We start from the raw sequence: 27,918 nt of genomic DNA, 5'->3' as shown, positions 1-27,918 counted from the left end.
ACGCATCTGGGAGAGAAAAAAAAGGGGGGGAAGGGCACAAAACAAAGGTGCGGATAAAAAGTATATGTAAAAATGTAATGGGGGCCGAGGTTATGATCTGAAATTGTTGAACTCGATATTGAGTCCGGAAGGCTGTAAAGTGCCTAATCGGAAGATGAGGTGCTGTTCCTCGAGTTTACGGTGAGCTTCCGTGGAACAATGCAAGAGCCTGAGTACGGTGAGGTCAGAGTGGGAATGGGGCGGTGAATTAAAATGACAGGCGACCGGAAGCTCGGGGTCATCCTTACGGGCTGAACGGAGGTGTTCTGCAAAGCAGTCACCCAATCTGCGTTTGGTCTCCCCAATGTAGAGGAGACCACATCGTGAGCAGCGAATACAGTATACTAGATTGCAAGAAGTACAAGTAAATCGCTGTTTCACCTGGAAGGGGTGTTTGGGGCCCTGGACAGTGGGAAGGGGGGAGGTATAAGGGCAGGTGTTGCATCTCCTGCGCTTGCACGGGAAGGTGCCGGGCGAAGGGGAAGGGGTGCTGGGGGGGTGATAGAGGAGTGGGCTAGGGTGTCTCGGAGGGAGCGGTCCCTACGGAATGCTGAAAGGGGAGGGGAGGGGAAGATGCGTTTCGTGGTGGGATCACGTTGGAGGTAGCGGAAATGGCGGAGGATGATCCGTTTAATGTGGAGGCTGGTGGAGTGAAAGGTGAGGACAAGGGGAACCCTATCATCGTTCCGTGAAGGAGGGGCAGGGGTGAGGGCAGAAGTGCGGGAGATAGAACGGACACAGTCGAGGGCCGTGTCAACCACGGTAGAGGGGAATTCTCGGTTGAGGAAAAAGGAAGACATGTCGGAAGCACTGGTGTGGAAGGTGGCATCGTCGGAGCAGATGCGGCGGAGACGGAGAAACTGGGAGAATGGAATAGAGTCCTTACAGGAGGCGGGGTGGGAGGAAGTGTAGTCTAGGTAGCTGTGGGAGTCAGTGGGCTTGAAGTGAATGTTGGTCAATAACCTATCCCCAGAGATGGAGACGGAGAAGTCGAGGAAGGGAAGGGAAGAGTCGGAGATGGACCATGTGAAGGTGAGGGAAGGGTGGAAATTGGAGGCAAATTGAATGAAATTGTCTAGTTCAGGGCGAGAGCAGGAAACAGCCCCGATACAGTCATCAATGTACCGGAAAAAGAAGTGAGGGAGGGGATCCGAGTAGGACTGGAACAAAGAGTGTTCCACATATCCTCAGTTTATTCTGATACACTTGTTCAACTTTGGAAGACATCTTTCGAGTCCATTTTGAACTTCCAAAGGCTGAGGGAGGCACAGCTCAGCCAGCGTGCTCCCAGTTCTTCTTGTACCACTGTACTGATAAAGATTCTGCGGTGGTTTGATAAAACCTATGTATAAGTTTATGTTGTGGACAGTGGTCTGGGTTTAGTATTTGTAAATGAGTTAGTGAAGTGGTGCATCTTTTAGCATTTTTGTATTCAAAGAGAATAAGATGAAAATTCTGCAACCAATTGAAATCTGCTGTATTGACTTTATTCCACTGTTTACTTTTCTTTTTAATGAACCCAATTCATGATCATAGTCCAAGTCACATGGTCTGATAGTGTTTATTTTTCCACTATCCGAAGATGAGGAAACCACAAGAGGGCCTGTGTTAATGGCAGAAAGTTATTATAGTAACAAAGGACCTGGGTAACATTACCAGATATTTTGCATATAAAGTCATACTCTGGTCCATAGCGAGTGAAAAATCCCTTATGGGAGTGGAGCATGGCACTGAGCACAAGGAAGGAAGGAAGGAAGGAATCCTGCCATCCTTACCCGGTCTAGCCGATAAGTGACTCCAGTACCAAATCAACGTGGTTGATTTTGAACTGTCCTCTGAAGTAGCCGTGCAAGCCACTCAGTTGTATCAAATTGCTTCTCTGGGCAACTAAGGTTGGGCAATAAATGCTGGCCTCGCCTGCGATGCCAACATCTTGAGAATGAATTTTTATTAAAACAGGAGAAATATTTGGATAAAGCCTAGGAAAATCAATAGCGACACTATCTAGTCATTGAAAGTGGTGTGTGCACCATCACTCACAGTCTCTTTGTACCGATTCATTCATTTGTTAATTTAATACACCACATTTTTTGACCTATGTGCAAAACATTTGTTCCTGCTAAATTTTATTTGCCATTGTCTGCCCAACGACATAACTAATCTAAATATTTTTGTAATGTTTTTCCCTTTGTCTACAGCTCTCTATTTTAGGGTTGCCAGCAAATTGGACAAACTTAGTTTTGGTACCCAGGCCATTTATACCGATGAGAAATAACAGGGTTTCCATTGGAGGTGCAAGGACTTCATGAGAAAGCATAGTTTTCTCTCATTTTTTTATCATTCTTTTTAGAAGAGGGAAAATTAGCTGTAGCTTCAATGAACAGTTTCTAGTAACTCAGCCAGGGCACATAAGTACACACATACACTCAGTCACACATGGCTCACAAGTCAACACCTGTACTCCTGCGTGAGTGAATAGTTGTATTAATACTGTGTTGAAGTCCTGACCTATTTGAGTGATATCATATCGATACTAGACAAACACTACATTCTGTAATACAGCCTCCAGCATCAAAGTGACTGAAGGAACAAATGTTTAGTTAGATCCCTAGGTGCAGTTCCTCAGTTAAATCTTCAGGTGTGTGTTTTCTGGCATTGGTGGATCGATGCTGGGGCCAGAGACACAGTCAGTGTAGATTCGGTATCAGTCAGCTTTGTTTGAAGCAGTCTCTGAGGCTCAAACAACTGCTTTGGACAGTGTCAGAGGCTGCATCATTGCAGCCAATGTTTTCACCCAGATGCTGCTCAAACCGCACAATGCCTTCTCCATCACTGTCACCAGCCAAAGAAGACCAAGCAGCTGAACAAAAGATGAAGCTACTTTAATAGCAAAGCTAGAGCTCCTTTGCACAGGATCCAAAGGCTACTCTCCCTGGGATGTACGGCAAAAAGAGGCAGTCTTCTATCAAAGTTTCCACTCAGTAGCTAGAAATACTGACAAAACAGAGAAAAACTACTCTGATGTGGGAAGGAACAGGAAACAACTTGCTGCCTGAGAATAGAACTGAAGGTCTGCCTCAAAGTCAGATTGTAACAGAGGAAAATGGAGGATGGCCACCAAACGGCCAGAGTGGGCACTTCTGACAGGGCCTGTATTCCTGGTTCATTCACACGCCCCACCACCCTGTTCCTGACCCCCCATCCCATGGCATGGCAACAATTCCCAGCAATATATGGAGTTGAACAAATGAGGTAAAATGCAAGCAGACAAGATTCTAGCCAAACAGGAAACACAACAGGCACGACAATCATTGCTTGGCGTCTTCTGATTAAGACAGTTACAAACCAAAATGTTAACTGACAGTGATTTGTACCTACAAGTATTAACTCATTAAAAAGTTCAAGTTTAGTATATTTGATATATTTTCCACATCAAAGTTCCATCTTTAACTTTACTGCATGAACAAAAATGAAACAGCACCATCTGGAGCACATTCAATTGTTTCCAGACTCAATAACTTTTAAATACGCACAGATGCCATAGAATCTCAGAATTCTGCAGGACAGAAAGCTCTTTGAAAAAGCTATCCATTTTATCCCATTTCTCTGCCCATTCCCTTTTAATTTTTTTTATTTTTCACAATATCTATCTGCTTCCCTTTCAAAAGTTATTATGGAATCTGCTTCCCTCCACCATTTCTGGTGGAAATTCCTGAAAAAGAATGCCTATAAAAGAAATGAACTTTTGGACTTTCTGTTAGAGCCACTTACTTCAGAAAACTTCACAGATGTATAAACAGAGTTAATGTTTGGTGGTTTTAAAGTCACTGAAGGGGGATTCTTACCTGTTGTTAAAATTAGTGCAGTATTTGAGACCTTGGCAACCCAGCTGACATGGTTCTCTCACATCAGCCAGGCATGTAAACATAGCGACTTCCAGAGGGTTATATTCACAGACCCTATCAAATTCTTGCCAGTGAGTTGTGCTTCCCCACCTGGTGCTGTACAACTTAATACACAGATCCCTGTCAAAATAAGAGAAACATTTCTTTAAAAAGGGGAACAGTCTCAAGGTTACAGTACAAATCTACAGTACACATCATAGTTCTCCACACAGGCAATTTATAAAGTTCATTTTAAAAATTCAAAATAAGCAAAAAAATGTTAGTGTAAACTGGCCTCTCAAGTTATAGAAGGTTTACTGTGAATAGTGATATCAGTTCCTGCAGTCTCCTAGAGCTTGTTTGATTGGATTTGGAAGGAATTCATCCCCCCACCACTAAATTAGCCTCAGTTTTTTCCTCGCCTCTGCTGAGAGACTGCCTGACTGGGTAGGGTGAGAGTTGGCTGCACGTTTGGATGGGATAAGCTGGATGGACCACTTTTATGTCTTCCTATCCTTTTTCATACGTTTCTAAAATCCCACATAATTAATGTTAGATAACCCGATAGTGTTATCACAAGTTTTGTTTGTAGCACAACAGTACTAATTCTTTATATGTGCAATGCCACGATCCAGGACTTCCCATAGGGAACGGCACTCGCAGGGAACCCATCTTGGGAAATCATGCCCACATAGCCAATATTTGCCATGGATTAATTTTAATAATGGAAGAATCAGAGTGCAATCCTGTGATTTTCCAGGATGAGCCCTCCTGAAGGGGGGATGGGAGGATTCATAGAAACATAGAAGATAGGAGCAGGAGTAGGCCATTCAGCCCCTCGAGCCTGTTCCGCCATTTAATGAGATCATGGCTGATCATCCAAATTCAGTACCCTGTCCTTGCTTTCTCCCCATATCCCTTGATCCCTTTAGCCCTAAGAAATATATCTAACTCCTTGAATATATTTAATAAGTTGGCCTCAACTGCCTTCTGTGGTAGAGAATTCCACAGGTTCACCACTCTCTGGGTGAAGAAATTCTTCCTCATCTCAGTCCTAAATGGCTTACCCCTTATCCTTAGACTGTGACCCCTTGTTCTGGACTCCCCCGCCATCGAGAACATCCTTCCTGCATCTAGTCTGTTTAGTCCCGTTAGAATTGTATAAGTTACAATGAGATCCCCTCTCATTCTTATAAACTCTAGCGAATATAAGCCCAATCGACCCAATCTCTCTTCATACATCATTCCTGCCATCCCAAGTATCAGTCTGGTGAATCTTCGCTGCACTCCCTCCATGGCAAAAACATCCTTCCTCAGATAAGGTGACCAAAACTGCACACATTACTCAAGGTGTGGTCTCACCAAGGCCCTGTGCAACTGCAGCAAGACATCCTTGCTCCTGTACTCGAATCCTCTTGCTATGAAACCCAACATACCATTTGCCTTCTTAACCGCCTGCTGCACCTGCATGCTTACCTTCAGCGATTGGTGCACAAGGACACCCAGGTCTTGTTGCACTTCCCCTTTTCCCAATCTATGGCCATTCAGATAATAATCTGTCTTCCTGTTTATGCCACCAAAGTGGATAACCTCGCATTTATCCACATTATAGTGTGTGCTGTCTCTCTTTAGCAATTTATGTTAGTTCTCCAGTTAATTCAGGGGTTTGAGTAAGTTGGGTCGATTCCCATGGTGTGCCGCCACCTAGTGGATATTTGGTACCTAGCAACTGCAGTAAAAGCACAGTAAAGCACAGTAAGTGCAGTAAGCTACTGTACATTACAGACCTACAGCTGCACATGGTCTGGGAAGTTATATTGTTCCCACGCTTGAGTCTTGGATATTATTTGTAAGTACTTGAGAATGTTATAGATGATTAGTGTACACTATATGTTGCAGAAAATGTTTAGTTTGTAACTTTTCTCTGTAAGCAAACTTACACAGCTAGCCGTGAAGTGCTCGCTCTCTGTCTAGCTGGTTAACTAGTAGCTGTATTTTGATGCACTATGTACAGGGCTAATTTAAAGAGAATGCCTTCCAGTTTGCTAAATGTATATTCACAGTAAGCTGTGTTTCCACGTGTTTGGTAATTTACATGCCAAATGTACTGTGTTGCTCAGGCGTACCTAAATTTGTGTATGCATATCAGTTATGTGCTTGTATACTAATGTGTGCTTCCATTTCTGTGTTGTATTTCAGTTTCACAATAAGAATCTTTCAGTAAAGTTTTACAAGAAAAGTCAAGCCTTGTGATTTTTATGGGAAGATATCAAGTTGTTAGCTACCTGTCTAGCTCTGCATAGGAACGCGCTGCAAGCTCCTGTACTCGAATCCTCTCGCTATGAAACCCAACATACCATTTGCCTTCTTAACCGCCTGCTGCACCTGCATGCTTACCTTCAGCGATTGGTGCACAAGGACACCCAGGTCTCGTTGCACTTCCCCTTTTCCCAATCTATTGCCATTCAGATAATAATCTGTCTTCCTGTTTTTGCCACCAAAGTGGATAACCTCGCATTTATCCACATTATAGTGCCTCTGCCATGCATCTGCTCAATCACCCAATCTGTCCAAATCATACTGGAGTTTCTCTGCATCCTCCTCACAGCACACACGCCCATCCAGCTTTGTGTCATCTGCAAACTTGGAGATGTTACATCTAGTTCCCTCGTCTAGATCATTAATATGTATTGTGAATAGCTGGGGTCCTAGCACCGATCCCTGCGGTACCCTACTAGTCACTGCCTGCCACTCGGAAAAAGACCCATTTATTCCAACTCCTTGCTTCCTGTCTGCCAACCAGTTCTCTATCCAAGTCAGTACCTTACCCCCAATCCCATGTGCTTTAACTTTGCACGCCAATCTCTTATGCGGGACCTTATCAAAAGCCTTCTGAAAGTCCAAATACACATCCACTGGTTCTCCCTTATCTATTCAACAGTTACATCCTCAAAAAATTCCAGTAGATTAGTCAAAGCATGATTTACCTTTTGTAAATCCATGTTGACTTTGTCCGATCCTGTCACTGTTTTCCAACTGCTCTAGTATTACATACTTTATAATGGATTCTAGCATTTTCCCCACTACCGATGTCAGGCTTACCGGTCTATAATTCCCCGTTTTCTCTCTATCTTTTTTATATAGTGAGGTTACATTAGCTACCCTCCAATCCATGGGAACTATTCCAGAGTCTATAGAATTTTGGAAGATGACCAGCAATGCATCTACTATTTGTAGGGCCACTTCCTTAAGTACCCTAGGATGTAGATTATCAGGCCCTGGGGATTTATCGGCCTTCAATGCCGTCAATTTCCCTAACACCATTTCCCTACAAATACTGATTTCATTCAATTCCTCCCTCTCATTAGACCTTATGTTCCCCAACATCTCTGGAAGGTTATTTGTGCCCTCCTTTGAGAAGACAGAACCAAAGTATGTATTTAATTGGTCTGCCATTTCTTTGTTCCCCATTATAAATTCCCCTGATTCTGACTGCAAGGGAGCTACGCTCGACTTCACCAATCTTTTTCTCTTCACATATCTATAGAAGCTTTTACAGTCAGTTTTTATGTTCCCTGCAAGCTTACTCTCATTCTATTTCCCCCCTCTTAATTAATCCCTTTGTCCTCCTTTACTGAATCCTAAGCTGCTCCCAATCCTCAGTTTTGCTGCTTTTTCTGGCCAATTTATATGTCCTCTCCTTGGATCTTATGCTATCCCTAATTTCCCTTGTTAGCCATGGTTGAGTCTCCTTTTTTGTTTTATTTTTATGCCAAACAGGGATGAGCAAATTCTGTCGTTCATCCATGCGATCTTTAAATGTTTGCCATTGCCTATCCACCGTCAACCCTTTAAGTAATGTTCCCCAATCCATCCTAGCCAATTCGCATCTCATACCATCGTAGTTTCCTTTGTTTAAATTCAGGACCCTAGTCTCTGAGTCAACTACTTCACTCTCCATCTTAATGAAGAATTCTATCATATTATGATCGCTCCTCCCCAAGGGGCCTCGCACAACAACATTGCTAATTAATCCTTTCTCATTACATAATACCCAGTCTAAGATGGCCTGATCTCTAGTTGGTTCCTCGACATATTGGTCCAGGAAAGCATCTCGTATACACTCCAGGAATTCCTCCTCCACAGTATTGTTACTAATTTGGTTAGCCCAATCTATATGTAGATTAAAGTCACCCATGATAACTGCTAGGCCTTATTGCACACATCTCTAATTTCCCGTTTAATGCCATCCCCAACCTCAGCATTACTGTTTGGGGGTCTGTATACAACTCCCACTAACATTTTCTGCCCAATGGTATTTCTCAGCTCTACCCATACAGATTCCTCACCATCAGAGCTAATATCCTTCCTTACTATTGTGTTAATCTCCTCTTTAACCAGCAATGCTACCCCACCTCATTTTCCTTTTTGCCTGTCCTTCCTGAATATTGAATACCCCTGGATGTTGAATTCCCAGCCTTGGTCACCCTGGAGCCATGTTTCCGTAATTCCAATTACATCATATCCGTTTACATCTATTTGCACAGCTAATTCATCCACCTTATTATGAATGCTCCTCGCATTAACACACAAAGCCTTCAGGCTTGTTTTTTTAACACACTTAGTCCTTTTAGAATTATTTACTGTAGCCCGGTTTGATTTACACACTTTATTTCTCTGCCTTCCACTTTTGCTTTTCTCCTTCCTGTCTCGTTTCTATCCTTGCTTCCCTTTCCTCTGTCTCCCTGCACAGGTGCCCAACCCCCTGCCATTTTAGTTTAAACCCTCCCCAACAGCACTAGCAAACACTCCCCCCTAGGACATCGGTACTGGTCCCACCCAGGTGCAAACCGTCCGGTTTGTACTGGTCCCACCTCCCCCAGAACTGGTTCCAATGTCCCAGGAATTTGAATCCCTCCCCCTTACACCATTCCTCTAGCCACGTATTCATCTGAAATATCCTTCTATTTCTACTCTGACTAGCACGTGGCACTGGTAGCAATCCTGAGATTACTACCTTTGAGGTCCTATTTTTTAATTTACCTCCGACTTCCCTATATTCAGCTTTAAGGGCCTCATCCCGTTTTTTACCTATATCGTTGGTACCTATATGCACCACGACAACTGGTTGTTCACCCTCCCCCTCCAGAATGCTCTGCAGCTGCCCCGAGACATCCTTGACCCTTGCACCAGGGAGGCAACATACCATCCTGGAGTCTCGTTTGCAGCCGCAGAAACGCCTATCTATTCCCCTTACAATAGAATCCCCTATCACTATAGCTCTCCCATTCTTTTTCCTCCCGTCCTGTGCAGCTGAACCACCCATGGTGCCAGGAAGTTGGCTGCTGCTGCCTTCCCCCGATAAGCCATCTCCCTTAACAATATCCAAAGTGGTATATCTGTTTGAGGGGGGGGGGATGGCCACAGGGGACCCCTGCACTACCTGCCTGCGCCTACGACTCTGCCTGGTGGTCACCCATTCCCTTCCTGCCTGTGCAGCCTTTACCTGCGGTGTGACCAACTCCCTAAACGCGCTATCCACGATGTCCTCAGCATTGCGAATGCTCCAGTATGTATCCATTCGCAGCTCCAGCGCCGCAATGCGGTCTGTCAGTAGCTGCAGCTGGATACATTTCCCACACACATGGTCGTCAGGGACACAGGAAGTGTCCCTGATTTCCCACGTAGCGCAGGAGGATTCAGGAAAAAGTAAATTTAAAAGCAGTGAGAAAAATGTCAATGCTCTAGAGCAGAGTTTTGGGTAAAAATAAGCAGAGTGGATCCGGAAGGGACAGAGAGAATAACAAAGGTAATAAGGCATCGGTGACATCAGGGAAAAATAGAAATAAGTCAAAGCTAAAGGCACGATATCTGAATGCGAGAAGCATTTGCAACAAAATAGATGAATTAATAGCGCAGATAGAAATTAACAGGTTTGATCTAATAGCCATAACGGAGACGTGGTTGCAAAATGGCCAAGGTTGGGAACTAAATATTCCAGGATACTTAACTTTTAGAAGAGATAGGCAAAATGGAAAAGGAAGAGGGGCAGCCCTGATAATAAAGGATGGGATAAAGACAGTAGAGAGAAAGGGTCTTAGCTCTGAAAATCAAGAAGTAGAATCAGTTTGGGTGGAGCTAAGAAACAGCAAGGGGCAGAAAACATTGGTGGGAGTTGTTTATAGGCCCCCAAACAGAAGTTGTAATGTAGGGCAGAGTATAAATCAGGAAATTAGAGGCGCATGTAACAAGGGTAATACAGTGATCATGGGAGACTTTAATCTACATATAGACTGGGCAAACCAAATGTTAGTAATAGTGTGGAGGACAAATTCATGGAATGTATGCGAGATAGTTTTCTAGATCAGTATGTTGAGGAACCAACTAGGGAACAGGCTATTTTAGATCTAGTATTGTGCAACGAGAAAGGGTTAATTAATAACCTTGTAGTAAAGGGGCCTTTAGGGAAGAGTGACCATAATATGATAGAATATTATATTGAGTTTGAAAGTGACTCAGTTAAATCCAAAACTAGGGTCTTAAATCTAAACAAAGCAAACTACATAGGTATGAGGGGCGAGTTGGCTATGGTAGATTGGGAAACTACATTAAAAGGTATGACAATGGCTAGCATTTAAAGAATTAATACATAATTTACAACAAATATACATCCCTTTAAGGCACAAAAACCCCACAGGAAAAGTGGTCCAACCGTGGCTAACAAGAGAAGTTAAAGATATTATGAGATCAAAGGAAGAGGCTTATAAATTTGCCAAAAAGAGTAGTAAGCCTGAGGATTGGGAGGATTTTAGAATTCAGCAAAGGAGGACCAAGAAATTGATAAAGAAAGGGAAAATAGAATACGAGAGTAAACTAGCGAGAGACATAAAAACAGACTGCAAAAGCTTCTATAGGTATGTAGAAAGGAAAAGATTAGCAAAAGTAAATGTGGGTCCCTTACAGGCTGAGACAGGAGAAGTTATAATGGGGAATAAGGAAATGGCAGAGAAATTCAACAAATACTTTTGCCGCGATTTTGTCAGCGGTGTAAGGATGGGTGCGGGACAGCTGGTTTCCAGCTTCCAGTCCCGCCCCCAGCTCCCTCCGCTCCACAGATGTGATTTTCCCTTGATTGACCTGGTTAAGCCCGCCCTGTGGGCTTGCCGGACAATTAACAGGAAGCGGGTCTGATGTCATTTGATGACGCGTCATCTGCCGGTTTCCTTAAAGGGACCGTGCACAATTTTATTTTGACAGTTGCTTTCTCAGTGGTTGACAGCATTGAGGTGCCGAAAACACTGGCAATCACTGCACAAAGTTGAACTCTTGCACCCACGCTCTCCAATGACTCCCTCCATATGCTGGAATAGATGGCAGCTGCAGGTGAGGTGACAGAAGCGATCTGTCACTGGTGAGAGAGGTTCTCCCAATGAGGTGGCACTGGACATATAGTTGGATTTAAAAACTTGTAAACTAAAGAAATCTGTAAATGTTTTAAAAATGCAGTGACCAACATTTTCTTTGCTCTGAAACTCACCATGTGCAACATTGGATCCTTCACACCACTTCTGCAGCTGTCATCTTTTCACAAACATGACACCAGACTCGCAACATGCCACACTTACCTGGCGTGGTGTCCAGACGTCGGGAAACCCGGCCCAGAAGCGAGAAAATCCCAAAACAGGATGAAAGACAGGTAATTGCCTTTAATCCACTTCCCGTCGCTAGGTGTCAGGTCTATTTGCAAATCAGGGACCCGACACTTCGGAAAGCTGTTTGGAGGCGGGTTGAAGGCAGATTCGGAACCCACTGTCAATCAAATCAAATTTAACCTCTGAGCCGCTTCCAAACCTGCCTTATAAGCATCGGCAAAATCGTGGCCATTTTGCCTGTCTTCACGAAAGAAGATGCAAAAACTTCCCGGAAGTAGTGAAGAACCAAGGCTCTAGCGAGAATGAGGAATTAGTATCAGTAAAAAAAATAGTATTAGAGAAATTAATGTGACTGAAAGCCGATAAATCCCCATGACCTGATGGCCTACATCCTAGGGTTTTAAAAGAGGTGGCTATAGAGATAGTGTTCATCCCTGTTTGGCATAAAAATAAAACAAAAAAGGTGACTCAACCATGGCTAACAAGGGAAATTAGGGATAGCATAAGGGGAGGACATATAAATTGGCCAGAAAAAGCAGCAAACCTGAGGATTGGGAGCAGTTTAGGATTCAGCAAAGGAGGACAAAGGGATTAATTAAGAGGGGGAAAATATGAGAGTAAGCTTGCAGGGAACATAAAAACTGACTGTAAAAGCTTCTATAGATATGTGATGAGAAAAAGATTGGTGAAGTCAAGCGTAGGTTCTTTGCAGTCAGAATCAGGGGAATTTATAATGGGGAACAAAGAAATGGCCGACCAATTAAATACATACTTTGGTTCTGTCTTCACAAAGGAGGGCACAAATAACCTTCCAGAGATGTCGGGGAACATAGGGTCTTAATGAGAGGGAGGAATTGAATGAAATCAGTATTTGTAGGGAAATGGTGTTAGGGAAATTGACGGCATTGAAGGCCGATAAATCCTGGAGGGCCTGATAATCTACATCCTAGTAGGGTACTTAAGGAAGTGGCCCTAGAAATAGTAGATGCATTGCTGGTCATCTTCCAAAATTGTATAGACACTGGAATAGTTCCCATGGATTGGAGGGTAGCTAATGTAACCCCACTATTTAAAAAAGGTGGTAGAGAGAAAACAGGGAATTATAAGTCTGACATCGGTAGTGGAGAAAATGCTAGAGTCCATTATAAAAGTGCAGAGCACTTGCAAAACAGTGACAGGATCGGACAAAGTCAACATGGATTTACAAAAGCTACATCATGATTGACTAATCTACTGGAATTTTTTTGAGGATGTAACTGGTAGAATAGATAAGGGAGAACCAGTGGATGTGGTGTATTTGGACTTTCAGAAGGCTTTCGATAAGGTCCCGCATAAGAGATTAGCGTGTAAAGTTAAAGCACATGGGATTGGGCTAAGGTACTGACTTGGATAGAGAACTGGTTGGCAGACAGGAAGCAAAGAGTTGGAATAAACGGGTCTTTTTCCGAGTGGCAGGCACTGACTAGTGGGGTACCGCAGGGCTCGGTGCTCGGACCCCAGCTATTCACAATATATATTAATGATCTAGACGAGGGAACTAGATGTAATATCTCCAAGTTTGCAGACAACACAAAGCTGGGTGGGCGTGTGTGCTGTGAGGAGCATGCAGAGAAACTCCAGTATGATTTGGACAGGTTGGGTGATTATACTGCATCTGCCATGCATCTGCCCAATGTGGATAAATGCGAGGTTATCCACTTTGGTGGCAAAAACAGGAAGACAGATTATCTGAATGGCAATAGATTGGGAAAAGGGGAAGTGCAACGAGACCTGGGTGTCCAAGGGGACAGAGGAAAGGGAAACAAGGATAAAAGAAAAAGATAGGAAGGAGAAAAACAAAAGTGGCAGTCAGAGAAATCAACAGTTTAAATCAAACATGGCCACAGTAAATAATAATTCTAATAGGTCTAAGAGCGTTAAAAAAACAAGCCTGAAGGCTTTGTGTCTTAATGCGAGGAGCATTCGGAATAAGGTGGATGAATTCGAGGCAGTTCGGGGGAGAGCAGCAGCGGAGGAGGAGCCCGGCTTAAAAACCGGCGCGAAGGCAGAGGCCCGACCAGTTCGGGGGAGAGCAGCAGCGGAGGAGGAGCCCGGCTTAAAAACCGGCGCGAAGGCAGAGGCCCGACCAGTTCGGGGGAGAGCAGCAGCGGAGGAGGAGGAGCCCGGCTTAAAAATCGGCGCGAAGGCAGAGGCCCGACCAGTTCGGGGGAGAGCAGCAGCGGAGGAGGAGCCCGGCTTAAAAACCGGCGCGAAGGCAGAGGCCCGACCAGTTCGGGGGAGAGCAGCAGCGGAGGAGGAGCCCGGCTTAAAAACCGGTGCGAAGGCAGAGGCCCGACCAGTTCGGGGGAGAGCAGCAGCGGAGGAGGAGCCCGGCTTAAAAACCGGCGCGAAGGCAGAGGCCCGACCAGTTCGGGGGAGAGCAGCAGCGGAGGAAGAGCCCGGCTTAAAAACCGGCGCGAAGGCAGAGGCCCGACCAGTTCGGGGGAGAGCAGCAGCGGAGGAGGAGCCCGGCTTAAAAACCGGCGCCAAGGCAGAGGCCCGACCAGTTCGGGGGAGAGCAGCAGCGGAGGAGGAGGAGCCCGGCTTAAAAACCGGCGCGAAGGCAGAGGCCCGACCAGTTCGGGGGAGAGCAGCAGCGGAGGAGGAGACCGGCTTAAAAACCGGCGCGAAGGCAGAGGCCCGACCAGTTCGGGGGAGAGCAGCAGCGGAGGAGGAGGAGCCCGGCTTAAAAACCGGCGCGAAGGCAGAGGCCCGACCAGTTCGGGGGAGAGCAGCAGCGGAGGAAGAGCCCGGCTTAAAAACCGGCGCGAAGGCAGAGGCCCGACCAGTTCGGGGGAGAGCAGCAGCGGAGGAGGAGCCCGGCTTAAAAACCGGCGTGAAGGCAGAGGCCCGACCAGTTCGGGGGAGAGCAGCAGCGGAGGAGGAGCCCGGCTTAAAAACCGGCGCCAAGGCAGAGGCCCGACCAGTTCGGGGGAGAGCAGCAGCGGAGGAGGAGCCCGGCTTAAAAACCGGCGCCAAGGCAGAGGCCCGACCAGTTCGGGGGAGAGCAGCAGCGGAGGAGGAGCCCGGCTTAAAAACCGGCGCGAAGGCAGAGGCCCGACCAGTTCGGGGGAGAGCAGCAGCGGAGGAGGAGCCCGGCTTAAAAACCGGCGTGAAGGCAGAGGCCCGACCAGTTCGGGGGAGAGCAGCAGCGGAGGAGGAGCCCGGCTTAAAAACCGGCGCCAAGGCAGAGGCCCGACCAGTTCAGGGGAGAGCAGCAGCGGAGGAGGAGCCCGGCTTAAAAACCGGCGTGAAGGCAGAGGCCCGACCAGTTCGGGGGAGAGCAGCAGCGGAGGAGGAGCCCGGCTTAAAAACCGGCGCCAAGGCAGAGGCCCGACCAGTTCGGGGGAGAGCAGCAGCGGAGGAGGAGCCCGGCTTAAAAACCGGCGTGAAGGCAGAGGCCCGACCAGTTCGGGGGAGAGCAGCAGCGGAGGAGGAGCCCGGCTTAAAAACCGGCGTGAAGGCAGAGGCCCGACCAGTTCGGGGGAGAGCAGCAGCGGAGGAGGAGCCCGGCTTAAAAACCGGCGTGAAGGCAGAGGCCCGACCAGTTCGGGGGAGAGCAGCAGCGGAGGAGGAGCCCGGCTTAAAAACCGGCGTGAAGGCAGAGGCCCGACCAGTTCGGGGGAGAGCAGCAGCGGAGGAGGAGCCCGGCTTAAAAACCGGCGTGAAGGCAGAGGCCCGACCAGTTCGGGGGAGAGCAGCAGCGGAGGAGGAGCCCGGCTTAAAAACCGGCGCCAAGGCAGAGGCCCGACCAGTTCGGGGGAGAGCAGCAGCGGAGGAGGAGCCCGGCTTAAAAACCGGCGTGAAGGCAGAGGCCCGACCAGTTCGGGGGAGAGCAGCAGCGGAGGAGGAGCCCGGCTTAAAAACCGGCGTGAAGGCAGAGGCCCGACCAGTTCGGGGGAGAGCAGCAGCGGAGGAGGAGGAGCCCGGCTTAAAAACCGGCGTGAAGGCAGAGGCCCGACCAGTTCGGGGGAGAGCAGCAGCGGAGGAGGAGGAGCCCGGCTTAAAAACCGGCGTGAAGGCAGAGGCCCGACCAGTTCGGGGGAGAGCAGCAGCGGAGGAGGAGCCCGGCTTAAAAACCGGCGTGAAGGCAGAGGCCCGACCAGTTCGGGGGAGAGCAGCAGCGGAGGAGGAGCCCGGCTTAAAAACCGGCGCCAAGGCAGAGGCCCGACCAGTTCGGGGGAGAGCAGCAGCGGAGGAGGAGCCCGGCTTAAAAACCGGCGTGAAGGCAGAGGCCCGACCAGTTCGGGGGAGAGCAGCAGCGGAGGAGGAGCCCGGCTTAAAAACCGGCGTGAAGGCAGAGGCCCGACCAGTTCGGGGGAGAGCAGCAGCGGAGGAGGAGCCCGGCTTAAAAACCGGCGTGAAGGCAGAGGCCCGACCAGTTCGGGGGAGAGCAGCAGCGGAGGAGGAGCCCGGCTTAAAAACCGGCGTGAAGGCAGAGGCCCGACCAGTTCGGGGGAGAGCAGCAGCGGAGGAGGAGCCCGGCTTAAAAACCGGCGCCAAGGCAGAGGCCCGACCAAATCAACAGCAGAGGAGAGAGGTAAAAAGTAATCAGTGTGTGACGTCACCAGGGAGCAGGTAAGTGATTGGTTGGTGAGTATTTCTCTCTTTTCAATACAAGCTTGACTTCTGTGGTGTTAAATTTCTAGGGTCTCTGGTGTAGTGGGGACAGTTGGTAAATAAAGCGCCCTAGAGTATACCTGTAACTGGGGTATTGAATAAATTTTTTAATTAATTAAAGGAGTAAGTCATGGCAGGAGAGCTCAGACCCGTGTTCTGCTCCTCTTGCTCCATGTGGGAAATCAGGGACGCTGCCAGTGTCCCTGGCGACCATGTGTGCGGGAAATGCATCCAGCTGCAGCTACTTGCAGACCGCATTGCGGCGCTCGAGCTGCGGGTGGATGAATTTTGGAGCATGCGCGATGCTGAGAGGCTCGTGGATAGCACGTTTAGCAAGTTGTTCACGCCTCAGGGTAGGGCAGCAGAGGGGGTGACCATCAGGCGGAGCAACAAAGGCAGGCAGGTAGTGCAGGGAACCCCTGCGGACATCCCCCTTTCAAACAAGTATACCGCTTTGGATACTGTTGAGGGGGATGACTCACCAGGGGAAGGCAGCAGCAGCCAACTTCCTGGCACGGGGGGGGTGCTCCTGCTGTCCAGGAAGGGGGGAAAAAGAGTGGGAGAGCAATAGTGGTAGGGGATTCTATAGTAAGGGGAACAGATAGGCGTTTCTGTGGCCGTAGACGTGAATCCAGGATGGTTTGTTGCCTCCCTGGTGCCAGGGTCAAGGATGTCACTGAGCGGCTGCAGGGCATTCTGGAGGGGGAGGGTGAACAGCCAGTGGTCGTGGTCCACATTGGTACCAACGACATAGGTAAAAAGAGGGATGAGGTCCTGCATCAAGAATTTAGGGAGCTAGGTAACAGATTAAAGAGCAGGACCTCAAAGGTTGTAATCTCTGGATTACTCCCAGTGCCACGTTCTAGTAAGTATAGGAATGGGAGGATAGAGCAGATGAATGTGTGGCTAAAGAGTTGGTGTAGGGGGGAGGGTTTTACTTTCCTGGATCACTGGGCCTGCTTCTGGGAAAGGTGGGACTTGTACAAGTCGGACGGGTTGCACCTGAACCAGAGCGGGACAAATATCCTTGCGGGGAGGTTTGCTAGCACTGTTGGGGGGGGTTTAAACTAACTTGGCAGGGGGATGGGATACAGAGGGGAGCTGAAATAGGGGGGGATGTGCTGCCAATTATAGAGAAAAAAACAAGTCAGCTTGGTAGACAGGGCAAATATATAAGGGCAAGGCTGGATGGCATCTATTTTAATGCAAGGAGTCTTGCAAATAAGGTGGATGAACTGAAGGTGTTGATAAACACATGGGAGAATGATATTGTTGCTATCACGGAGACATGGTTGAGGGAAGGGCAAGATTGGCAGCTCAATATTCCGGGGTACAGAATCTTCAGGCGAGACAGGGGGGGAGGTATAAGAGGAGGGGGTGTCGCAATATTAATTAAGGAGTCAATTACTGCAGTAAGGAGGGATGATATATTAGCAGGGTCCTCTAATGAGGCCATATAGGTGGAGCTTAAAAACAAAAAGGGGGCAAGCACTTTGCTGGGAGTGTACTATAGGCCTCCAAACAGTCAGGGGGAGATAGAGGAACAGATATGTAGGCAAATCTCAGAGAAATGTGCAAATAATAGGGTAATAATGGGGGATTTCAACTTCCCCAATATTAACTGGGATAGTCAGAGTGTGAAAGGCTCAGAGGGTGTAGAATTCTTAAAGTGCATCCAGGAGAGCTTTTTGAGTCAGCATGTAGAAAGTCCTACAAGAGAGGGGGCGGTACTGGACCTAATTCTAGGGAATGTGGCCTGCCAAGTGGAAAAAGTGCTAGTAGGTGAGCACTTTGGTGATAGTGACCATAATATGGTAAGATTTAAGGTGGTCATGGAAAAGGACAGGGATGGGCCGGAAATAAAGGTTCTAAATTGGGGGAAGGCCGATTTTAATAGGATAAGGCAGGATCTGGCCAAAATGGACTGGGATCAGCTACTTGTAGGAAAATCTGCATCGGAGCAATGGGAGGCTTTCAGAAGGGAGATTGAGATCATACAATGGCAACATGTTCCCGTAAAGGTCAAGGGTGGTTCCAAAAACCACAGGGAACCTTGGATGTCAGGGGATATACGAGAATGGATTAGGAAAAAAAGGAGGGCTTTTGGTAGATACAAAAGGTTAAAGACGGAGGAAGCCCTAGAGGAGTACAAAAAGTGCAGGGGATACTTAAAAAAGAAATTAGGAGATCAAGGAGGGGCCATGAAATAACACTGGCGAGCAAAATAAAGGAAAATCCGAAGATGTTTTATAAGTATATTAAGGGTAAGAGGATAACTAGGGAAAAAATAGGGCCCATTAGGGACAAAAGTGGCAATGTGTGTGTGGAGCCGGAAGATGTAGGAGGGGTTCTAAATGATTTTTTTGCATCTGTTTTCACTATGGAGAAGGACGATGTAGACATAGAAATAGGGCGGGGGGACTGTGATATGCTCGAACATATTAACATTGAGAGGGAGGAGGTATTGGCGGTTTTAGCTGGCCTAAAAATGGATAAATCCCCAGGCCCGGATGAAATGTATCCCAGGCTGCTGTGTGAGGCAAAGGAGGAGATTGCGGGGGCTCTAACACATATATTCAGGACCTCTCTGGCCACAGGGGATGTGCCAGAGGACTGGAGAACCGCTAATGTAGTACCGTTATTCAAGAAGGGTAGTAGGGAAAAACCGGGGAACTACAGGCCAGTGAGCCTAACATCAGTGATAGGAAAATTATTGGAAAAAATCCTGAGGGACAAAATTTGTCTCCACTTGGAGAGGCAAGGATTAATCAGGGATAGTCAACATGGCTTTGTCAAGGGAAGATCATGTCTGACTAATTTGATTGAATTTTTTGAGGGGGCGACTAGGTATGTGGATGAGGGTAACGCAGTGGATGTGGTATACATGGATTTCAGTAAGGCCTTCGATAAAGTCCCGCACAGGAGACTGGTCAAGGAGGTAAGAGCCCATGGAATCCAGGGTGCCTTGGCACATTGGATACAAAACTGGCTTAGTGGCAGAAGGCAGAGGGTGATGGTCGAAGGTTGTTTTTGTGACTGGAAGCCTGTGGCCAGTGGGGTACCACAGGGATCGGTGCTGGGTCCCTTGCTGTTTGTGGTCTACATTAATGACTTGGATATGAATGTAAAGGGTATGATCAGTAAGTTCGCGGATGATACAAAAATTGGTAGGGTGGTAAATAGCGAGGAGGGTAGCCTCAGTCTGCAGGACGATATAGATGGGTTGGTCAGATGGGCGGAACAGTGGCAAATGGAATTTAACCCGGAAAAGTGCGAGGTGATGCACTTTGGGGGGACTAACAAGGCAAAGGAATACACAATGAATGGAAAGACCCTAGGCAAGACGGAGGGTCAGAGGGATCTGGGTGTGCAAGTACACAGATCCCTGAAGGCGGCGGAACAGGTGGATAAGGTGGTAAAAAAGGCATATGGGATACTTGCCTTCATTAGCCGAGGCATTGAATATAAGAGCAAGGAGGTTATGATGGAGCTGTATAAAACACTGGTTAGGCCACAGCTGGAATACTGTGTGCAGTTCTGGTCGCCACACTACAGGAAGGATGTGATCGCGTTAGAGAGGGTGCAGAGGAGGTTCGCCAGGATGTTACCAGGGCTGGAGCGCTTCAGCTATGAAGAGAGACTGGGCAGATTGGGTTTGTTTTCCTTGGAGCAGAGGAGGCTGAGGGGGGACATGATTGAGGTGTACAAAATTATGAGGGGCATAGATAGGATGGATGCTGAGGAGCTTTTTCCCTTAGTAGAGGGGTCAATAACTAGGGGGCATAGATTCAAGGTAAAGGGCGGGAGGTTTAGAGGGGATTTGAGAAAGAACTTTTTCACCCAGAGGGTGGTTGGAGTCTGGAACTCACTGTCTGAAAGGGTTGTGGAGGCAGAAACCCTCACAACATTTAAGAAGCATTTGGATGTGCACTTGAAATGCCATAGCATACAAGGCTACGGGCCAAATGCTGGAATATGGGATTAGATTAGACAGGGCTTGATGGCCGGCGCGGACACGATGGGCCGAAGGGCCTCTATCCGTGCTGTATTACTCTATGACTCTATGACTCTAATTAGCTGCGCAAATAGAGGTAAACGATTATGATTTGATTGGGATTACGGAATCATGGCTCCAGGATCGACAAGGCTGGGAACTCAACATCCAGGGGTATTCAATATTCAGGAAAGATAGGCAAAAAGGAAAGGGAGGTGGGGTAGCATTGCTGGTTAAAGAAGGGATTAACACAATTGTAAGGAAGGATATTAGCTCTGATGACGTGGAATCTGTATGGGTAGAACTGAGAAATACCAAGGGGCAGAAAACGTTAGTGGGAGTGGTATATAGACCTCCAAACAGTAATGCGGAGGTTAGGGATGGCATTAAAAGGGAAATTAGAGAAGCGTGCAATAAGGGCACAGCAGTCATCATGGGTGACTTTAATCTACATGTAAATTGGGCTAACCAAATTAGTAACAATATTGTGGAGGATGAATTCCTGGAGTGTTTACGGGATGGTTTCCTGGACCAATATGTCGAGGAATCAACCAGAGATCAGGCCATCTTAGACTGGGTATTATGTAACGAGAAAGGATTAATTAACGATCTTGTTGTACGAGGCCCCTTGGGTCAGAGCGATCATAATATGATAGAATTCTTCATTAAGATGGAGAATGAAGTTGTTGACTCAGAGACTATGGTCCTGAATTTAAATAAAGGAAACTGCAATGGTCTGAGGCGCGAGTTGGGTAGGATTGATTGGGGAATGTCACTCAAAGGGTTGACGGTGGATAGGCAATGGCAAACATTCAAAGACCGCATGGATGAACTACAGAATTTGTTCATACCAGTTTGGCATAAAAATAAAACAAAAAAGGTGACTCAACCGTGGCTAACAAGGGAAATCAGGGATAGCATAAAATCAAGGAGAGGACATATAAATTGGCCAGAAAAAGCAGTAAACCTGAGGATTGGGAGCAGTTTAGGATTCAACAAAGGAGGACAAAGGGATTAATTAAGAAGGGGAAAATAGAATATGAGAGTAAGCTTGCAGGGAACATAAAAACTGACTGTAAAAGCTTCTATAGATATGTGAAGAGAAAAAGATTGGTGAAGTCAAGCGTAGCTCCCTTGCAGTCAGAATCAGGGGAATTTATAATGGGGAACAAAGAAATGGCAGACCAATTAAATATATATTTTGGTTCTGTCTTCACAAAGGAGGACACAAATAACCTCCCAGAGATGTTGGGGAACATAGGGTCTGATGAAAGGGAGGAACTGAAAGAAATCAGTATTTGTAGGGAAATGGTGTTAAGGAAATTGATGGGATTGAAGGCCGATAAATCCCCAGGGCCTGATAATCTACATCCTATGGTACTTAAGGAAGTGGCCGTAGAAATAGTAGATGCATTGCTGATCATCTTCCAACATTCGATGGAATCTGGAAGAATACCCATGGATTGGAGGGTAGATAATGTTACCCCACTATTCAAAAAAGGTGGTAGAGAGAAAATGGGGAATTATAGACCGGTAAGCCTGACATCGGTAGTGGGGAAAATGCTAGAGTCCATTATAAAAGATGTAATAGCAGAGCACTTGGAAAACAGTGACAGGATCGGACAAAGTCAACATGGATTTACAAAGGGTAAATCGTGCTTGACTAATCTACTGGAATTTTTTGAGGATGCAACTGGTAAAATAGATAAGGGAGAACCAGTGGATGTGGTGTATTTGGACTTTCAGAAGGCTTTCAATAAGGTCCCGCATAAGAGATTAGCGTGTAAAGTTAAGGCACATGGGATTGGGGGCAAGGTACTGACTTGGATAGAGAACTGGTTGGCAGACAGAAAGCAAAGAGTTGGAATAAACGGGTCTTTTTCCGAGCGGCAGGCAGTGACTAGTGGGGTACCGCAGGGATCCTTGGACCCCAGCTATTCACAATATATATTAATGATCTAGACAAGGGAACTAGATGTAATATCTCCAAATTTGCAGACGACACAAAGCTGGGTGGGCGTGTGTGCTGTGAGGAGGATGCCAAGGAACTCCAGGATGATTTGGACAGGTTGGGTGATTGGGCAGATGCAATATAACGTGGATAAATGTGAGGTTATCCACTTTGGTAGCAAAAACAGGAAGGCAGATTATCTGAATGGCAATAGATTGGGAGAAGGGGAAGTGCAACGAGACCTGGGTGTCCTTGTGCACCAGTCGCTGAAGGTAAGCATGCAGGTGCAGCAGGCGGTTAAGAAGGCAAATGGTATGTTGGCCTTCGTAGTGAGAAGGTTTGAGCACAGGAGCAAGGATGTCTTGCTGCAGTTGTACAGGGCCTTGGTGAGACCACATCTTGAGTATTGTGTGCAGTTTTGGTCGCCTTATCTGAGGAAGGATGTTCTTGCCATGGAAGGAGTTCAGCGAAGATTCACCAGGCTGATACCTGGGATGGCAGGAATGACGTATGAGGAGAGATCGGATCGATTGGGCTTGTACTCGCTGTAGTTTAGAAGAATGAGAGGGGATCTCATTGAAACTTATAAAATTCTGACAGGACTGGACAGGCTAGATGCAGGAAGAATGTTCCCGATGGTGGGGGAGTCCAGAACCAGGGGTCACAGGGGTAGGCCATTTAGGACAGAAATGAAGAGGAATTTCTTCACCCAGAGAGTGGTGAACCTGTGGAATTCTCTACCACAGAAGGCAGCAGAGGCCAATTCATTAAATATATTCAAGAAGGAGTTGGATATATTTCTCAAGGCTAAAGGGATCAAGGGGTATGGGATGATCAGCCATGATCGCATTGAATGGCGGAGCAGGCTCGAGGGGCCGAATGGCCTACTCCTGCTCCTATCTTCTATGTTTCTAAGGGGATATCGACAGGCTAAGTGAGTAGGCAAGAACATGGCAAATGGAATATAATGTGGAGAAATGTGAAGTTATCCACTTTGGTAGGAAAAATAGAAAAGCAGAGTATTTTTTTTAAATGGTGAGAGATTAGGAAATGTTGGTGTTCAAAGGGACCTGGGTGTCCTTGTACAAGAATCACTGAAAGTTAACATATAGGTACAGCAAGCAATTGGGAAAGCAAATGGTATGTTGGCCTTTATTACAAGAGGATTTGAGTATATAAGAGTAAATACATCTTACTGCAATTATATAGGGCCCTGGTGAGATCACACCTGGAATATTGTGTACAGTTTTGGTCTCCTTACTTAAGGAAAGATATACTTGCCATAGAGGGAGTGGGATTCTTACAGGGCTTGACAGGGTAGATGCAGGGAGGATGTTTCCCCTGGCTGGAGAGTCTAGAACCAGGGGTCACTGTCTCAAAATAAGGTAATTTAGGACTAAAAATTAGGAGAAATTTCTTCACTCAGAGGGTGGTGAATCTTTGGAATTCTCTAGCCCAGAGGGCTGTGGAGGCTCAGTTGTTGAGTATATTCAAGACAGAGATCGATAGATTTTTGAATATTAAGGGAATCAAGAGATATGGGGATAGTGCAGGAAAGTGGAGATGAGGTAGAAGATCATCCATGATCTTACTGAATGGCGGAGCAGGCTCGAAGGGCCAAATGGCCTACTCCTGCTCCTATTTCTTATGTTCTTATGTAGAATAGAATCACCAGGATAGAAGCAGAAGGTTGAACGATAAGTACAAAAGATCATGATGTGAAGGAGGAACAGAGTGGGAGACTGGGTAAACAGAGTCAAGAGGACGAGAACTATTATAGTACAGATGGAGCAGTTTAAGAAGAAACTAGAAAGTCTTGAACTTGGCTCTGGTGGGAAGAAACTAGAAAGCCTTGAACATAGCTTTGATAGTAGGCCATATCCAAGAAAGAAAGACTTGCATTTATATAGTGCATGTCATGACCCCAGGACGTCCCAAAGAACTTTACAGCCAATTAAGTACTTTTGAAGTATAGTCGCTGTTGTAATGTAGGAAACACAGCAGTCAGTTTACACACAGTAAGCTCCCACAAACAGCAATGAAATAAATGTCCAGATCATCTGTTTTTGGTTGAGGGATAAATTTTGGCCAAGACACCGGGAAAACTCATCTGTTCTTCTTCGAATAGTGCCATGGGATCTCTCAAGTCCACCTGAGTGCTGACGGGGCCTCGGTTTAACGTCTCATCTGAAAGACAGTGCAGCACTCCCTCAGTATTGCACAAAAGTGCCAGCCTGGTTTATGTACTCAAGTCTCTGGAGTGAGGCTTGAACCCACAACCTTCTGACTCAAGAGGCAAGAATGGTACTACTGAGCTAAGACTGACACCTATGATGGTATTTATAGTTTCATCTTAAACTGTTCCATCTGTTCTATAGTGATTGGCTCACCCTCTTCACTCTTTTACCGTCTCACACTCTGTTCCTCTTTCACAATCTTTTGCATATGATGGCAACTATTTTAGAAATACATAGTGCCAGATCCTGTGAAGGGTTATGGAAATTTCCATAATGATTCAAGAACAGATTTCCAGAGATCCACATAAGAGGCAACAAGATCCATGTAAGGTTACGTGCATCTCCAACCAGCATGGAATCCATACTGGCAATCAGATTAGCCCAGAACTGATCAGGTGATGACCAGCTTGAGAGTTCACAGAAGTTTCCATAACTTTAAGTAGTACTGGTGTAAAGGTTGGAAGGGTAAAATGCCCCACTTTTTCAGGAATAGGATGAACACACGAAAGTTTCTAAGGCGAAGGGAGGGGTAGACTGGGAGTAAGAGGTTGAATAGGACAAATGAAAGCTTTGAGGCCCAAATCTTCAAGGCAACTGAAAGATATCATTAAGATCACAAGTCTTATTGGAATCCAGAGAGCAGAAGATCTGACAGACTTGACGGGAAAACAACTTGCAAAGGATATAAAGGGTTAAACCTTTTGGACACTATTGCAAAACTGCTGCTACGTACAGACTGAACAAGTCAACCCAGGATCACAATGGCTGTGTGCAGACTGAAGTCTGGTACAAAGATTAAAATAATGAATGAATGAGGAAGATCATTATACCAAGTGCATGTACCAAGGAGACAAACCTCTCAAAACCAGACAATGCAGTTGATAATAGGACCTGCCTAGGACCTACCTGGTCTGGCAGTTTGGTTTTGACTTAATTACAAGACCAATAATAACCAGCCAATTAAGAAGGCCTAACAACAGTGCGTGGTTGGCTAAAGTGGGACTTTCAGCAACTGGTACTCACACCCCCAATCGAGAAGAATATAAGAGCACAGCAGAGCAGGACGGAGCTGGAGTTGGTGAGAAAACAAGGGGACGAATCTAGCAAGAAGTCAAGGCGTTAACCTAAAGTGCAAATGGACTGATCACCTGGTAGCCTTGACGACATTCTCCAGTTTTGCAAGGTTGTATGAAATTGTGTGACTATTGTTGAGTGTTCAATAAAAAGTAGTTTAGCCTAAAAGACAGTTTGTTGCCTTGTATTTTCCTTGATCGCACCGCTTGGGTCCACGTCACTCTGGTACTACCGACGGTATACAGAAACCCTACACTTGGTCAGTCAGAATGAAGCAATAGTGGGACGGTCTTTAGCAAGATAATCAAGAATAACGTAAAAAAGAAAATATGTTAAAAAAAATCATTGTTTTCTTTATCACAGCTGAGATCAGAACAGAAGAGGAGCAGAAGGAAGGATTCATCGAATTTACAAGTTACAGGTCTGAAAAAGGGACAAGGAGGAAGGGGGGATGGATTGACAGCAGTTGAAACTTTTCAATTAAATTGAGTTTAGTACCTCTAAGAATAGATGTATAGAGGTTACAAACAGAGACAGAGACAAAGTTAGCTTGGGCTGCTTCTGGCTGGTCAAGTCTGCAAGTGGAATGAGAATAATTTTTACGAGATCCACCAGCAAAATAGCAGGCATGATTCAGCAAAAATATAATACCAGATCTGACATTACAGGAAGAGTGAGGTATGAAATTCTTTCCATGCTGCCTAGATTAGCATCAGTTACTTCACTAGCACAGACAGAAGGATCAGAGGAGTAAAAGCAATAGATGGACCAGGGAAAGCCATCAAAGAATTGTTGAATACCATTTCAGTTGACTGACTTTTCTGAGATTGTGAACATGGTGCATAACCCCTCTTCGATGGACAGGAGAAAAAAGGGAAGGAAGCATAAAGCAATTCTGGCATGAGGGGAAATGGAAAGAGCATAAAGGAATTTCCCTTTCAAGGAGATCAACACAATATCTAGAATATATTTTTTTTTTTTATCCTGACTCCTCAAACAAAATCGCAGCATCCTCTTGAATAGTGCCACAGATTTCTGGTATGTCAATCTGAGAACGATGTGAGTCAACAGTAACAGAGACCCGTCACGTGGCTAGAGCTTAAACAGGGTCTGAGTTAGGACCATGGTACACATGCAATTGCATGGGGCTTCAAGGGGATCCAGTGATAAGTATTTAGTATCATTGTCTAGTGAAATGTAGGGCCCCCAAACCGAACCTTTGCACAAGGCCCCCGCAAAGAAAACGCCATTCCTGAGTTTAAACTTGCTTGGGGAATCCTTTGCAACCCCATGAAGTGTCTAGCACAGAGAATGTTGAGATGTTGCTGACATCAGTATTGTATCATATCTAAATGGCAGTAAGAAAGAGGCCAAGAGGCCCCCTCAAGCAATTTTTTGTGTGCCATCTGAAAGAACGTATTCGAGAGCGCACCCAACTACCAGGTCTACTGTCAGAATTATCGGTATGGGATTACCATAATTAACGGAGGAATTCAAGGTCCTTTGGTGCAGAATAGGTTGAATGTTCTCAGTTTTCTTGCGGACTACAAAGGAGAGAGAATACACTGAGCTTCCCTGGCCTAAGGCTACCATTTCTATGTCCTGGGACTGAAAAGTTTACCCACAGGGTGTTCATTCTTCAGACACTGTTGGAACTTAGCCAAGTTAGTCTCGTTGTCGGAATTGACATTCAAAGCATACCTTAATTGTTTTTAAAACGCTGGGTAGGCACGCACTTAACTTTGCACCTCAGTGAAGCTCCGGAATGTATGCGCTAGCATCAGCTCATTTTAACCTAATTATCTATCTATCTACTGTCTGTCATTCCGTCTGTCTGTCTGTATTGTATAAACTCGAAAGTTATAGAGCGTACCTACACGTGTGTTACATCGAAAGAAAGCTTACGATTCCAGAACCGTCATAAGCGTATTTACGTTTCGGCGAGACAAAAATTGCGCCCGCGGTATCCAAAAAACGTTCAACATTCCGCTCATTAGCATCGAGTGACGTCGAGGTCGACCAATCGTACGGTCGAGCGACCCGACGGTCGACCAATCGCTGCGTGGCGGGGGCGGGTTCCTGGTGCGGGCGGGCCCTCCTAGAGTCGAGTGACGGGACGATTGACCAATCCTACGCTTCGGTGACCTGATGGTCGACCAATCGGTGCGTGTGTGGGCGGGCCTTATCGTTCTGAGCCGAGGTGAGTCGCCGCCATCTTGATTCCAAACTTTCATTTCTTTTTCCCGCTTTCTGCGTCTTTAAAAAAAAAAGCTGCTTTTAAAACACATATTGTTTTTAAAAAAAAGTTAATTACTTTCTAAATCTTTTATCTAATCTCATTAATTTTCCTACCTTTCCCCGTTTTTCCAGGTAGGCCTCGAAGCCTGGGCGTCTGTTGCCAGCCATGCTGGACCCTAGGCAATTGTTT

The 27,918-nt window shown here is 46.3% G+C and overlaps 1 protein-coding gene across 1 annotated transcript in view; it reads right to left on the bottom strand.

The window, feature by feature from the left end:
- The window catches only part of reck (reversion-inducing-cysteine-rich protein with kazal motifs), a 250,308-nt gene that overhangs the window by 113,273 nt on the left and 109,117 nt on the right, over positions 1-27,918 (bottom strand). Inside the window, exon 11 of the mRNA XM_085993983.1 lies at positions 3,885-4,064. Within this exon, the coding sequence (XP_085850109.1) occupies positions 3,885-4,064 (180 nt within the window). The remainder of the gene's footprint in view (positions 1-3,884; positions 4,065-27,918) is intronic.

This window comes from Somniosus microcephalus, chromosome 7, assembly GCF_052327205.1.
Source record: "Somniosus microcephalus isolate GS21.2 chromosome 7, FLI_Smic_1.0, whole genome shotgun sequence".
Taxonomy (NCBI): Eukaryota; Metazoa; Chordata; class Chondrichthyes; order Squaliformes; family Somniosidae; genus Somniosus; species Somniosus microcephalus.
This window is presented reverse-complemented; position numbering and strand designations above follow the sequence as displayed.